Here is a 16,571-nt window from a genome sequence, read left to right on the forward strand (position 1 = left end):
GTAAAGTGTAAACTTATTAAATCCCGGAAAGTTTTAACTGTCTATCTTGTATAGGGATCGAAAAAATCATGAAAACTTAAAAATCTAGGAATCGATCTAGCAACCCAACCAATAAAGGCATCCTAATGAAAATTGATGGAAATATGTGAATTTATTTAGTGCCTGAAAATTCCGTTTATCTTGGACAGGAATCGAGAAAATTACAAAAACGTAAAAATCTAGGAATCGATCTAGCACCCCAATTAATAGACAGTTGGACAAAACAATGTATAAATTAGATGAGCATATGTCATAGAAGTTTTCACTAAAAAATTCAGCTGTCTATCTTTAATGGGAGACGAAAAAATCACGTTTTCCCCATAGCGTTATGGACAGACTGACGGACAGACAAAGTAAATTATAGAGTAGCTTCGCTATTAATAAAAAAGACACTGTCCTCTCGTGTAAAAACTACAAACCCCATGGATTGGCAAATAGAAATCCAATTACTACATAGAAACACTTGAATTATTGCATCGTATTATAGACAGATTTCCGCGGATAGTAAAATGGAACTTTTTTCCAGTTTTTTTTTGCCGAAGACCCGCTCCAACAAAACTGGTATACAGTTTATGACTTTTATTTTTAAAATTTTGAAGCCTACACTTGAATTATCTTTCAAAGAATTTGGTTTTCATCAAAGGACAGAATACTTTTAATTAAAACCCTTCAATTGAAATTTGTTTTCTTTTTGATTGATGAAAACAATAATTTTAATTAGCCATGGTTCTCAAAATAAATAGAATATAAACAACGGTGCTTTCCTTCAATGTGCTTGTGCTTGAAACCCCCCTGAAATAAGAAGGGTCAGTTTTTACTATGCCCTACCTCTGATGGGGGTTGTAACCTGTGGGGCCTATATACCTACCTTCCATAACCCTGCGGGGCTACCTTTGTCAAATGTAACCTAACCTAACAAGACCTAAAGTAATAAGCAAACAAACTAAAATCTACAGCTCTTCTTTTTTTTCAATTTTATCTATAATACAAAGTAGAATGATGTTTGTCCATCCGTCCGTCCCTTAAGATCTCGGTAACCACTGAACCGATTGAATTCTACTCTTCAGGGATTATACCTACTGGTGGTTTTAGGCTATTTTCTTGGGGGTTGGGACACATCCAACCACCCCAAAAACATAACCCCCCCCCCCCAATTTTTTTAAAGAACTTTTTTCGCATATATTTTGCGAATTCGCCATTTATTTGCGGCTGGGTAGGTAATAGAAGATGTAATGATTGCCGTACTTAAATAATTTTTTTAGGCATGTACCTAATGTTTTATTTTAAATGACCTATTATGGCAAAGCCCCTAGAGGAAAAATTTAAAAATAAAGGAGGTAGGGATTTTTTCTGCTACATAAGCAATTTAAGGGAAAGTACCGACGTATTTATTCTAAAAACCACGAACAACTTACATAAGACAAACAGGATGTTTTGAAAAAATATTTTTCATCTAATATTTATTGAATTAAAAAATGTAGTGAATAATAATAAACTTATGACAAATCGTTAATACGCAAAATCCTATTATTCAAATGCTTTGTTTAAGTTGAATATACAATTTTTTATTCCTATTATATAAATGGTAAGTTTATTTGTCTGAAGCTTCAGGTTTAAATGACTACGTAACTATACGTACCTAATTGAGATAACCCCTATAGGGAAGCTTCACAGAGATCAGGTTATTTAGTCCAGATGGGGAACATTTTGCAAGTTCTAGCTCAGATGATACTGTCAAGGTATGTTAGATAGATATATAGACAGACAGACAGACAGACAGTCAGACAGATAGATAGACAGATAAATAGACAGATAGATAGACAGATAGATAGATAGAACGATAGATAGATATATAGACAGACAGACAGACAGACAGACAGACACAGACAGACAGACAGTTGCTTATATTAGTCTAAGGGAGGGAGAAAACATTGGACAGTAAGTTTTACTTGTACCCATAGTTTTATCAGGTTATTTCATATTAGATCAAAGCTTTCAGATAGTTTTATGCTATTTTATTACTTGCACCCACAGATTAAATATCTTTAGGTGCTTGTAGTGATTGTTTTTTTGTACAAAACTCGTTAAATCTAAAAATTTGAACAATAATTCTTAATTTTACCAACAGAGAGGGTAATTTTGATCAGAATCATTGGGTATTTATATAAATTTATTTTCCATTGTCTTATCCCTTTAGCTCCCTGAAAACTAGAAATGTATTTGCAGGGATCTAAAGGGATAAAACAATTGCCGATAGATTAACGTACATTCCCTATGCTAATACACAAAATTACCACATCTGTAGTATTACAATTAGTGGTTGAAACGTTTAAACACTTACCTTAATAAACCAACCAATCAAAAGTCCCCAAAGGTGTTGAGCCAACGAATAAGAAAACGTTATTTAAAACTTTGGGGACTAGTGTAATAAACTGCCCATTGTCCCCCTCTCTCTGTATATCAAAAGGACCTGATTTTATAAGTGAATCCTTGACACCGAAAGTACCCCAGTTGGCGTAATTTGTTTAATTATAAAGAAGTAAAAAAAACAGAGTTAAACTAATATTGATAGAGGGGGACTAAGCTAGAACTAGAAACATAAATATAAACAGAGAGATAAAAAGATTGCTTACATATAAGCAGAAAGGGAGGGGACATTGAGCTGTTTATTACACTAGTCCCAAAGTTTTATAATAACGTTTTCTTATTCATTGTCTTATTAAATTTCTTGACTGTATTGCATTTTAAATGGTTAGTTCATAAAGTTGAGTTTTCAAGTGTTTCAACCACTAGTTGTAATCTTCAGAAGGAGTATTTTTTTTGTAACATTATTGGGGATGTACATCAATTTATCGGCTATTGTCTTATCCCTTTAGATCCCTGTTAAAACAATGAAGAGTATAAATAATTATATATTTGACTCACATTAAATACAAGAATATTAACATTCATAGACAAAAGTAAAGATAAAGATATAAAGTTTGAGTCCTAATCCAAAATATGAGTAAGGTTTATAACTATTTTGGGGGAGGGTACCTCCACACTCCCAAGAGAAATTGCCTAATAAAAAATAGAAGAACCCCCCTCTATATTTTAATAAAACTTTTTTATAAGTTGAGGGTCTACTTTTCTCACCCCCAACACTAAAGTAGCGTAGCCACAAGAATAATAAGAATCTAAAGGGATAAGACAATGTCTGAAAAATTGATGTACATCCTTTATGCTAATACACATAATTATCTCTTCTGTAGATTAAAATTAGTGGTTGAAACGTTTGAACACTCAATTTAATGAATCAACCAATCAAAATTCATTTAAAGTCCAAAAAGTTGTCAAGCCAACAAATAAAAAAAACGTTATCATAAAACTTTGGGGACTAGTGTAATAAACAGCCCATTGTCCCCTCTCTCTCCTTGTACAATATCCATTTAGCTTTGCTATTTTATCCTTCCTTAAAATAAATAACACAAAAGTACCAATAAACACTGAGTAAAAACACGTAAAAACTAGTTGCAATTTATCCAGCTAAAAATAGAAGGATAAAGGTTAAAAGTACTCTAATCAAGTCTAAAAAATATATATTTATCCTCACATGTATAAAAGAAACAGAACGTCTGTCTGCCTGTCTTCAGTCATAGAAACCTAGGGCTAATTCTTTTGTAACAGCTTAATTTTAATTGGTGATTGAAAGTTTTCTTTTACAAAAGACGTTTTCATATTATTTTTATTAAGGTCTTTATTATTATGGTTTCACTTTTTCATGGGGTTTATCAGTGCCTCACTTTGTGTAAAAGCACATTAGTTCCTTCATAGATTTTAGCATTGTTCAAAATATAATAATTTCAAAGAATTAATGATTTGTTTTATAATTTATATTCTCTCTAGCGGTTGCGCCCCTAGCATCTAAGGGCTCTATGTTTGAAAGATAAGGAAGAGCATAAATATAGCCTATAACCATCTAAAATCTTAAATTTGTAAATAAAATAGCCTACTAATTGAGAATTTAAAGAGTAATAATCTTGATTTTAATAAATACATAAACTATAATCCAGAATAATGTACGCATTTGTGACGCATGACGCGCCCAACTTGAGGCCAGCCTAGCTTTTATTTCACCCAATAGATAAAAAAGATCTAGATGGCCAATCTGGCTAAATAATCCGTCGAACTGCTTTGAACTCTAATTTGTGGAAATATAAAAAACGATTTCTGTGCATTTTAACACGTAGCTCCTAAACTATGCGTAGCACAGGAATATTTTTACATTTCCAAAAACTAGAGATCATAGCGGTTTTAACAGTATGCAATGCATACCTTTTTTCTACCATCAACACAAGTCTCACAATTTGGATTTTAAAAATCTCTGCATTTTTTTTGCTCACCCTTTAGCAGATATATTATACATGTTTTGTCATGTGATTTTAAGGGAAGAAGTTTTCCTATTGGCTAATTTAGATGGTATGTATCTAGATTACATATATCTATTGCTTTACTCCTTTTACTTGACGTTTAAAAAATTCAGTTTGACAGATTTTTTTGTTAGCTTGTATGTTTTTACAACAACAAAATTATTAAATTTGAAAAGTAAAAAATTTTATATTCAAAAATAATATTGGAAAAAAAAACAATTTAGCAGGGAGAAGGGGATACTGGGCTGTTTATTACACTAGTCCCCAAAGTTTTAGCATACCGATTTCTTATATGTTGGCTTGACAACTTTTGGAACATTTATTGAATTTTGATTGGTTGGTTCATTAAATTGAGTGTCCAAACCACTAACTGTAATCTACAGAAGGTGTAACTTTGAGTATCATCATTGGGGATCTACGTCGATTTATCGGTCAATGTCTTATCCCTTAATAATTAAAACCAGTTTTACTCCTAGTGAGAAGCTCTTTAAAGTTCTAAGTTTTTGTTTTGAGTTCATGCATATACCTTGCGAATAACATTTTAATCTGATCTTAACCTAATATTCAAGTACGGTTAAGCCTTTTTATTTTTTTTTCGAGGGAGCAGTGGGTGATAAGGGTAAATTGATAGCTTTCATGGGTTTGGGAGGTGGGTTATCTGGTTTATTTTCAAAAACTTTGAGGTGCCGTATTTTGGGCCCCTAAAATTATGTGTTTTTGGAGGGGTGTAAACACCTCTTTACCCCCACCCCAACTTAAAAGCCATTTTAATTATACTGGATATATCTAAAACTTTTATTTTCTTCCTAAAATATAGATTTTCAAAATAGTTTTTTAGCTAAAATGTAAAAACTTAAAAAATGCAGTTTGAAAGATTTTTCTCATTTAACAAGTATAATTATTTTTGAGCTAGTAACTAACAAGGATGAAAACAATCACGAGTAGCGAAGCTTACAAATAAAAAAAATACTAAAATTGAAGACTGAAGCCCAAGTTGAGTTATTAAATTAAATGTTCAATGGTCACAAAAATTCAGCAATATATTTCCAAAACAGCCGAGAAAAATACTTTTATCGAGACGTTTACTGTCCCTTAGAGCATTACAGATAGACCGACGCACCAACAAAGGAAGATACACATTGAATGCTCATTTGTCAGCGAAATCTTCACAAAAAATAGAGTTGCATAAAGACCATAACACATAAACCATGAAATAAGTTATACATATGATGCTTGCCTATTGGTATAGGGAATATACTGTTTATCTTAAAAAACACGAGAAAATCACATTTACTCCATAAAGTTACAGACCAACAGACTGACGAACAGACGGACTGAAGTTGTAGAGTAACTTTGCTACTGAAGAGGATAATAGACAAACAGGACAATTTAAAAAAAATAATTAATAGACTTTGTTAGCTTATCTGATTATTTATGCTGTTATTTAATCTAAAAAAGACTATGGCCAAATTATCATTTAAAGAAAAGCGTCTGCATATCAACATATTGTCAGCTATTGCCTCTTTTATTGAATGCGAGTAAAATATTAAATCGACTAAATGCATTTATGTTGGATCAGATTAAAGCCAAGAGTATACCAATATAGTCATGATAACAACTCGGTGATATGTCAACGAGGGCCACTTTTTAATGTCATTTAGTCAACTTAAATCATTACGCTAATACACATCCCTTTATCTCACTAATGGATATAAAAATTATATTGTGACAGGGAAAAAGTTGTCGTCAATTTTTGCTAACATGGACATCAAGTATTGGTCAGTTTGTTCATTAATTTGGAGGTAAGGGAATGGGGTATAGGGCGTGCATGGAAGGAATCGTAATTCTAGCCAGCTACAAGTTTCACTTCATTAGAGTACATGAAAATCTGGGGTAATTTAAATGTAATATTAATTCCATTATGCCTCTACAGAATTTATGACCTTAGTAACAAACAAAAGAGAAGAATGAAATAATTTAAGTTCATTAGGGAACAATTTTTATTTTGACACTTCAGTTTTTTTTACTAAATTGTTGCAGTGCACTGTGGGGAAAATAAATAAAAACAAGAATGACAACATCCATAAGTAGCAAAGCTAAAAGCAATAGGAATGAACATAAAAAAATGAATTATAAAGAAATGCCATTTAAAAAAACCTTTTAAAAATCTATAATGGTGAAAATGTAGAAATCTATCTAGAACCCTAACCAATAAGCAAATCACAATAAAATCTTACAATTTTAACTTGCTTAAATTAACGAAAAAAGCTTTTGCGATCGGACGAATCGACCCAAAATGTAGAAACGATTCGCTTTTATAAATACTTAACCCTAAAAAAAAGATATTTAGCCCTTCTGCAATTTTAGACGCTAAAACGACATTTTTTTGTTCAAAGGGAAGATTTATTTTATTTTTCATTAACATATCCTTGCATCCTATGTTAACTTTAAGCCCTTAGTGAAAGGCAGTAAAAGAACAAGACCGAAATCAGTCATAGATTCATAGATTTATTAAATTATGCCGTGTAGTTTATCATAGGTACTGGGAAGGTTTATAAACTTTTTGAGAGATCATACGACCCTCCCTAGATAAACGCCCTTGAACCCCCCCCCCAAAAAAAAAAAAAAAAAATTTCTTTAAAATCTAAAATTGGAAATAGGCGAGGGTCGACTCCTCACTCCACCCCAAATGCCTATAGAGGCCTCTAGGGGCGTATCCGCTAGTAAAAATCTATCTTATCTAAAATGTTATTGTTTACTAATATTCTCCTATAAATTTGACTTTATTACCAGATACTCTTATGGTGGTAGCGGATACTTATATAGTTGCTACACATCTAAAAAGAGTTTAAATATGTTTCTCGTATTCATTTGAATCCGGTGGATAGGAACCGGTTCTCATGAATACGAAAAAACTATGTCTAGCAGAACCTAGTAATAGTGTCTAACTTTTTATCTTCGTGACGTAACAAAAATCCATCTCTTTTTTAGGGGTTTCCTTTCCCACCTCCCCTCTCATCCTTCGATTTTTGTTACGTCACAAAGATAAAAAGTTAGACACTAATACTAGGTTCTGTCTAGCATCGTATTATATCCAGTTTTCTACGAATATAGAAATGTACAATCATAAGATTAAACCAGTTTTTTTAGCCGGTGCCTCCGGCACCTCGGGGCTAAAAAAACTAGTTTTAATCTTATAATTGTACATTCTATATCCGCGGAAAGCCGTTTATAATACGATACGAGAAATAACTATTAACCTAGATTTGTATAAAATCCTGAGAATAGCTACAATGAAGGTCAGGCGAATAAAGAAAGTAGATCTAGATCCCCACTCAGAATAAAGAACCAATAAGAACCAGGTAGGGAGGGGACATTTGGCTGTTTATTACACAAGTCACCAAATTTCTTTATTAATGTTTTCTTATTTGTTGGCTTAAAAACGTTGATTGGTTGATTATTTAAATTGAGTGTCCAAACGTTTCTACCACTAATTATAGAATAAAGAAGGGGTAATTTTTTGTATTATCATTGGGAATGTACATCAATTTATCGGCCACTGTCTTATCCCTTCATACCCTGAATAAGAACACACTGTAGAAACTATCTGGATATATTATGAGAATAAATCATGTATGAAACATAAACCCATATGTACATCTGCTAGAAACTCCTTCTTAAGTTGTACAGAATATTGTGCCCGACAGTCTATCTGGGGGTTATAAGTCTATTGTCAGGGGGATAAGTTCAAGAACAAAATAAAAACAAAGCATGCAAGCTACAAGATACAAAGTAAACAATAGAGACAATTAGAAAATCCATCTAAAACTGGAAGGATTATTGTGTCTGACAGTCTATCTGGGGGTTATAAATCTATTGTCAGGGGGATAAGTTCAAGAACAAAATAAAAACACAGCATGCAAGCTACAAGATAAATAGTAAACATTATAGACATAAGATAAAGGCGATGATTCATGACAATACAGAAATAAAGAGGCGAGCAAAAGGGGTGTGTAGGCACCCATTAGCAAATTAAGGGAAGTAGATAAATCCCTATTAGAATACCACTCTACATACCCATAAAGAGCTTGATAAATACTCCTAATACATCCTAGAGGGGTTAAAATTTAAAAGTCACATCCTTTAGAATTAATCTTTTAAAGAATCATAATACGGCGTTCTCCTCTTACACTACCTTCTGTTTGTCAAGAGCATGTTGGTGTTTGTCCAGGGTTGCCTTCACATCTGCAGGTATGCCACCAGCTACAGAACTGCCAGGGGTAACTTCACCTGACCTGGGCGTGTCTCTGGAGGCCTAGATAGATAGATAGATAGATAGATAGATAGATAGATAGATAGATAGATAGATAGATAGATAGATAGATAGATAGATAGATAGATAGATAGATAGATAGATAGATAGATAGATAGATAGATAGATAGATAGATAGATAGATAGATAGATAGATAGATAGATAGATAGATAGATAGATAGATAGATAGATAGATAGATAGATAGATAGATAGATAGATAGATAGATAGATAGATAGATAGATAGATAGATAGATAGATAGATAGATAGATAGATAGATAGATAGATAGATAGATAGATAGATAGATAGATAGATAGATAGATAGATAGATAGATAGATAGATAGATAGATAGATAGATAGATAGATAGATAGATAGATAGATAGATAGATAGATAGATAGATAGATAGATAGATAGATAGATAGATAGATAGATAGATAGATAGATAGATAGATAGATAGATAGATAGATAGATAGATAGATAGATAGATAGATAGATAGATAGATAGATAGATAGATAGATAGATAGATAGATAGATAGATAGATAGATAGATAGATAGATAGATAGATAGATAGATAGATAGATAGATAGATAGATAGATAGATAGATAGATAGATAGATAGATAGATAGATAGATAGATAGATAGATAGATAGATAGATAGATAGATAGATAGATAGATAGATAGATAGATAGATAGATAGATAGATAGATAGATAGATAGATAGATAGATAGATAGATAGATAGATAGATAGATAGATAGATAGATAGATAGATAGATAGATAGATAGATAGATAGATAGATAGATAGATAGATAGATAGATAGATAGATAGATAGATAGATAGATAGATAGATAGATAGATAGATAGATAGATAGATAGATAGATAGATAGATAGATAGATAGATAGATAGATAGATAGATAGATAGATAGATAGATAGATAGATAGATAGATAGATAGATAGATAGATAGATAGATAGATAGATAGATAGATAGATAGATAGATAGATAGATAGATAGATAGATAGATAGATAGATAGATAGATAGATAGATAGATAGATAGATAGATAGATAGATAGATAGATAGATAGATAGATAGATAGATAGATAGATAGATAGATAGATAGATAGATAGATAGATAGATAGATAGATAGATAGATAGATAGATAGATAGATAGATAGATAGATAGATAGATAGATAGATAGATAGATAGATAGATAGATAGATAGATAGATAGATAGATAGATAGATAGATAGATAGATAGATAGATAGATAGATAGATAGATAGATAGATAGATAGATAGATAGATAGATAGATAGATAGATAGATAGATAGATAGATAGATAGATAGATAGATAGATAGATAGATAGATAGATAGATAGATAGATAGATAGATAGATAGATAGATAGATAGATAGATAGATAGATAGATAGATAGATAGATAGATAGATAGATAGATAGATAGATAGATAGATAGATAGATAGATAGATAGATAGATAGATAGATAGATAGATAGATAGATAGATAGATAGATAGATAGATAGATAGATAGATAGATAGATAGATAGATAGATAGATAGATAGATAGATAGATAGATAGATAGATAGATAGATAGATAGATAGATAGATAGATAGATAGATAGATAGATAGATAGATAGATAGATAGATAGATAGATAGATAGATAGATAGATAGATAGATAGATAGATAGATAGATAGATAGATAGATAGATAGATAGATAGATAGATAGATAGATAGATAGATAGATAGATAGATAGATAGATAGATAGATAGATAGATAGATAGATAGATAGATAGATAGATAGATAGATAGATAGATAGATAGATAGATAGATAGATAGATAGATAGATAGATAGATAGATAGATAGATAGATAGATAGATAGATAGATAGATAGATAGATAGATAGATAGATAGATAGATAGATAGATAGATAGATAGATAGATAGATAGATAGATAGATAGATAGATAGATAGATAGATAGATAGATAGATAGATAGATAGATAGATAGATAGATAGATAGATAGATAGATAGATAGATAGATAGATAGATAGATAGATAGATAGATAGATAGATAGATAGATAGATAGATAGATAGATAGATAGATAGATAGATAGATAGATAGATAGATATATTGATATATGGAAGAATTGATGGATGGATGGATAAATGGATGGATGGATGGGATGGATAAATTATTGGATAATTGGATGGATAGATAGATATTTTTTAATTTTAAGAAAGTTCATTCAGTTTTCATCTGTTTATAAACATTTTCCTGAAACTAAAGAGACACATCCTGTTTTGAGTCAAAAGATTTACAGTATATTTATAATTTTCAATAATTGATTTTTTTCATTCATCCAAAAATCATGAAAATTTATTATATAACTAATGTTCGAAAATAAATTATACGTGTACATTTGAAATGGTTGCACCCCCCTCCCCTCCCCAGTATGTCTGGTGTCTGTTTATACCAAATTATCACGCTGAGAACTGATATGGTTCTCCTTTACAATATAGCGAACCCGGTATTAGTGTCGGACTGATTATGACGTAACAAAAAAAATTAGCCAATGAAAGGCTACTATGAATTTTACCATTGCAATAATGGCCTCACATTGGCTAATTTTTTTTGTTACGTCATAATCAGTCCGACACTAATACCGGGTTCCAATATAGCTTCTAATAGGTCATGGAAAGGTTTTATAACTATTATAAGGGAGGGTGCCCGTACCACTATCCTCCCAAGAGAAATCGCCCCTACAAAAAATATATCCTTAACCCCCCAAAAAATGTGGGGGAGTCGACTTCCCCCCTTCAACCTCAAGTGCCCCATGAGGCTTAGGCATAGCCACTAGTCTTGGATATAATAGGAAGTTCTTATCCTTGTTTTTATATCCTGTTCCTTTAATTCTACGTTAAAAATTTATTTAATTTCAAATATTTAGAAATTTGATTGATCAGCAGTTTTAATTTTGAAATTAGGATAATATACTCTTGCATTTTTTTCCTTAAAACTTTCTAATAATCTAATATCAACTTAATTATTTCAAAAACTGAATTTAATAACAAATAATTTTTTTTAGATTTGAAATAAAAAAAAGTTTTTTTGGAGGGGAACATTATTTTTTTGAGGGCGGGGGTAGAGTAAAACACTAGAGGGAGAAAGGGTTAAATAACTGTATCTCCCCATCGCAATCGTCTTTTGCAACCTTCCTATTGGGTCATTTAAAATCAACCAATGGTATCGCTTTTATTAACACAGCTAAGTAGCAGAAAATTATTTAGAAGCAGACGAAAGAGGTGTTTGAAAAATGAAGGGAGGTAGTTGTATATACATCTATACTATAGATTTGTTGGGCGGGGTAATCTTTTTCTGTTGGCGATTTGTCTCTGGAGGTTGGTTGTACCCACCCTCCAAATAGAAGAACCATTTCGGTTAAGTGGTTAGCGAGATCTTTCGGTACAAACAAACAGAATGGCAGACAGACAGACAGAGATCCTGTTACTTTTCATATAAGGATTAATAATTTTTATTTAACTATTGGAAGTATTAAAACTTTATAGATCCTTGTGTTTAATGAAAAGTAAGGTGCGTGCACAGGATTTAGCTCAGTAAATTTGTGTAGACAAACTTGTAAAGGAAACATATTTATTTAGAACTAAAAACATCTTATGTTTCTTTTTTTAAAGAAGAGTGTTTTAAATTTTTAAAAAATGGTTTCTTTCATGTTCTCATATAAAAATAAAAACAATCAGAAATAATCAGTTTAAGCTTTATATAAAACACTTAACTTGTCAGTTATACGATGCTATACATGGTTTTTCAGTAAGGGTAAGAACTGGTTCTAATCCATCGGATAATAATCGGTTTCAAAGCCATACTATATGCATTTTTAAAAAATGAATTACGATTGTAGATTCTGTCTTGTTCTCTTTCAAAAACTCAAAGACAGATATTAATCTAAGCTTTATAGAAAATGCTTTGCATGTTTAAACTTTACCTTAACATCTTGTTTGATTTTAACAATTTCTTTCCCTTGTTGGATAAGAAACTCTTTCAGATTGGCAATTTCTTTACTAACATCCTAGAATTACATCAATATTAGCAGGAAGAATAGTTACTTATCGCATTATACACAGCTTTCCTCAAATAGTAAAATGAAAAATTATGAGATTAAAACCAGTTTTGTTAGCCTCGAGGGGCCATAGGCTCCGGCAAACAAAACTACTTTTAATTTAATGATATTAATGGAAAATTGTCCATAATAGATGCTATACATTATTTCTCAGTATGGCTGAGAGCTGGTTCTAATCCAGAGGATATGAATCGGTTTCAAAGCCATACTGGAATATTTAATAAACAATAATAAATAAGGATGACAACATCCATTCACGAACGAACATGAAATTGTACACTTATAGAGTGTTCAAATTTATTAAGCAGAACATTTTTTTAAAGGTATAAACAGAATTTTATATGAACTTGTTGCAAAATTTACATATTTGCATTTTTATGACTTTATTAGGGAAATGTATCGGTTTGAATATTGTTCCTTGTTGTCCTAGGAATCATTGTTGCAAAAGTTAGATGAATTACATGTTAAACTATATAGACATACATACACTAATTATAGAATAACAGCGCTTCTAATACCAAATATTGAGCATTTTATAAACAACAAATTATTTTAAAATGATTCATTGTTAAATTGAACTAAAATTCATGCACCAATTTTGTAATTTCGATTGATTTCTATACAGAAAATTTACACTAATTTACACTTTTAGGGCTTTAAAACTATTTTCAACTGCAAAATACCAGGAATCTACAGGGATAAGACAAGGGCAGATAAATTAATATACATCCCCAATGATAATACACAAAATTATTCTATCTGTAGATCACAATTTCTGGTTGAAACGTTTGGACATTCAACTAAATGAACCAACCATTCAAAATTCAAAGGCCTTAAAGTTTTTAAGCCAACGAATTAGAAAGCGTTATTATAAAACTTTGGGGACAAGTGTAAAAAAGTACCCAATGTCCCCTCTACCTCTGCAAAATACTAATTAGCACATTTTTTTATAACTTTTTCAACATTTAGATGTAAAAACAAATAAACTAGCCGTGCTACATGAATTTTTATTTCACTGTATTACTAGATACAAGTGCTTTATTTAACTTTAGACATAATCAAATCATTTGACAAAAAACTAAACTATTAAAACTTTTAAAACTGTTTATTACTAACAATTTAAGAAATTAAATTGTTTAGCAATAATATTGACTATAAACCGGACATATACAATAAAATAAGGAGCGTACGGACGGATGCAACACCTACAAAAAAAAAACTTACCTTCTTGAATTTTTCGTCCATATCTTTGCTGTTACCCATTTTTAAAAATTTATTTAACTTTTCACAAATATAAATCAAATACAATCTAATGTCCCAATTAAAGTTATATCTAGTCTAAAGTTTGATGGCCATCTGAAATAAAAAAGATTAATAACAAGATTAATCATACCCAAAATAATTCGGCAAACAGGAAAAAAGGATAGTCTATGTACACAGGGACGTTTAAGTTTTTATTTTAATTTTAAAGGGGGTTAAATGATGGGTTTCAAAGTTTGAATGGGATCAGGGGTAGCTATTCTAAAAATCAATTCTACAAAAAAAAATCACGAAACATATTAAAGTATCGTGGAAATATATTTTGTTTTTTTTCATGGAAGAGAAGGGGAGAAAAAAGGGAAAGGGGGTTGTGGGGAAATTTTCCTGTAGAATTGTTTGTCAGAATAATATTCCCTTTCCCCTGAATGGGATAAACAGTAAACACCAAATGACCCCCATCCTGACAATATTATTAGATGTCGTTTTAGGGTGGTGTGCAAATGTAGTGTCCTATATTGTAAACATGTTTTTAAAAGTGAAGCTTTTCTATAATTAGGGTCGGTCCGTCCGTACGTCCGTCCGTAACGGATAGCTTTTTTTCGTTAATTTAAGCATTTTAGAATAATCCTATCGATTTAGAAAGCGTAGCAACTCTATAATCATTACCAAAATGTCCGTACGTCCATTTTAAACATGTTAATTGTTTTTTCTTTTTTAACAACAAATTTTTATGTGATCTAATCATCCAATTGATCTGATTTTTGGTATATTGATTCCTGGAACAACAAAGTATAATGTTATAAGCGAAGCAACTCTATAATCAAGTCCTAAAAATGTAAGTATGTCCATAACCATTATCCTGTTTCAAGCAGTATTTCATCAAATTTGTTTACAATTTTGCTTCGACTCTTTATATTTTTATTCTGATTATTCAGTTCTGACACTATATAAGTGTTAATGTCCGTTTGTCCTACCGTTTCAGTGCTTCGCTTTTATGGATGTTGTCATCCTTGTTTTTCAAATGTTTTGAACATGTCTTTTGCTATTATGTACAAAGGTTTTTTCAAAACTAAATGTTGAACCAACATTTAAATTCAGTATTCAGTGCATGTTTTCTCTTATACTTTCTAAATGTGCTTAAATTTTTTTCAATACATCAACAAATTAGAAGATATCTGTAGTTTCTAACATAATATTGCAATAGTAGAAAAAAATTGTGCTAATTTACCCGCATTTAAGTTATCATATCCACAAAAAAAACTTTTTTAATGAGACTTTAATTGTTAACAACAACAAAAATAAAACAAACCTACAAAACATAATCTAATTTTTAAACATCATTTTACTTCAACATAAGAGAATAACTTTATAATTTTAACTTTTAACTAGGCAGATATTTTGACACAATACATTTATTACACATTATTTTCAAGTTTAAACATCACATTTGTAAAGCTGAAATATTCGCATTTTTCTTACTTTCTGTCTATTTATTTAAATTCTGTTTCGGCCTTACACACTGCCTGAGTAGAAAGTGAAAGAATAAGGGTGGGATACAGTCATAGACTAAGAATTGATTTGTATCGCAAATCAGGAAGCTCTTCATAGTGCCTATAAAAAAGGGGATGACGTCATTCGGATACTTCAACCATAAGTTTTTATGTTTATTAGGAATCATGGAAGCTGGAAAGTGTGTCCTAAAAATGGTGACAAAAGTTACAGTATTTGGCCAAAGTATTCCAATTTACATCATATTTATAGGAGATATGAAGTTGATAAGGATATTTTTTTAATTTGTCCTCTTTTACCAGCTTTCATTATTTTCAAAGCATAGCATAATTATTTCAATGTTTAACAAGATCTTATATTTCAGATCAATAGAAAGAAAGAAAACAGACAGATACATTTTATAGATATTAGATAATTAATGGCTTGAAACCTATCATCTAGGGGCTCTGTATGTAAAGGAAGAGGAAGGGACCAGAAAAATAGCCTAAAACTATCCTTATACCTAAACTTAAAGATTAAATAGATAAAATCTAACACAGGACCTATGTAAAGCTTTCCTCAACTGTAAAACTCAATCCCTTCAAGATGTAAATAGAAAAAAATACAAAAATTTTACATTTGTACACTAGAAAATTACACTTTTTTTATCTGGATTAGAAATTAAATAAAAGTACTTTTTGTTAATCATATATTCTCAAAGTAGAATAGTACCTTTAACATATATACTAACAAGTTATATTAACCCTTTACAGTCGGGCCCCTAGCCGCACCTTAATCGGTCGGGGGGGGGGGGGGGGGGCGTTCAACGCCCCCCCTTATTATCTCAGTTCTTATTAGAGCTAGAGGGCTAAATTTTTT

General features: G+C 30.9%; 1 protein-coding gene across 1 annotated transcript in view; it reads right to left on the reverse strand.

Moving 5' to 3' along the window:
* LOC145333173 (uncharacterized) overlaps positions 1–14,320 on the reverse strand; it is a 72,651-nt gene extending 58,331 nt beyond the window's left edge. Inside the window, exons 1-3 of the mRNA XM_080178324.1 lie at positions 14,169–14,320; positions 12,810–12,893; positions 8,644–8,763 (exon numbers count right to left, since the gene is read on the reverse strand). Of these exons, the coding sequence (XP_080034450.1) occupies positions 8,644–8,763; positions 12,810–12,893; positions 14,169–14,207 (243 nt within the window). The 5' untranslated portion in view covers positions 14,208–14,320. The remainder of the gene's footprint in view (positions 1–8,643; positions 8,764–12,809; positions 12,894–14,168) is intronic.
* Between the last annotated feature and the right edge of the window lie 2,251 nt (positions 14,321–16,571).

This window comes from Acartia tonsa, chromosome 12 (genome assembly GCF_053477335.1).
Source record: "Acartia tonsa isolate MP-2025a chromosome 12, ASM5347733v1, whole genome shotgun sequence".
Lineage (NCBI taxonomy): Eukaryota > Metazoa > Arthropoda > Copepoda > Calanoida > Acartiidae > Acartia > Acartia tonsa.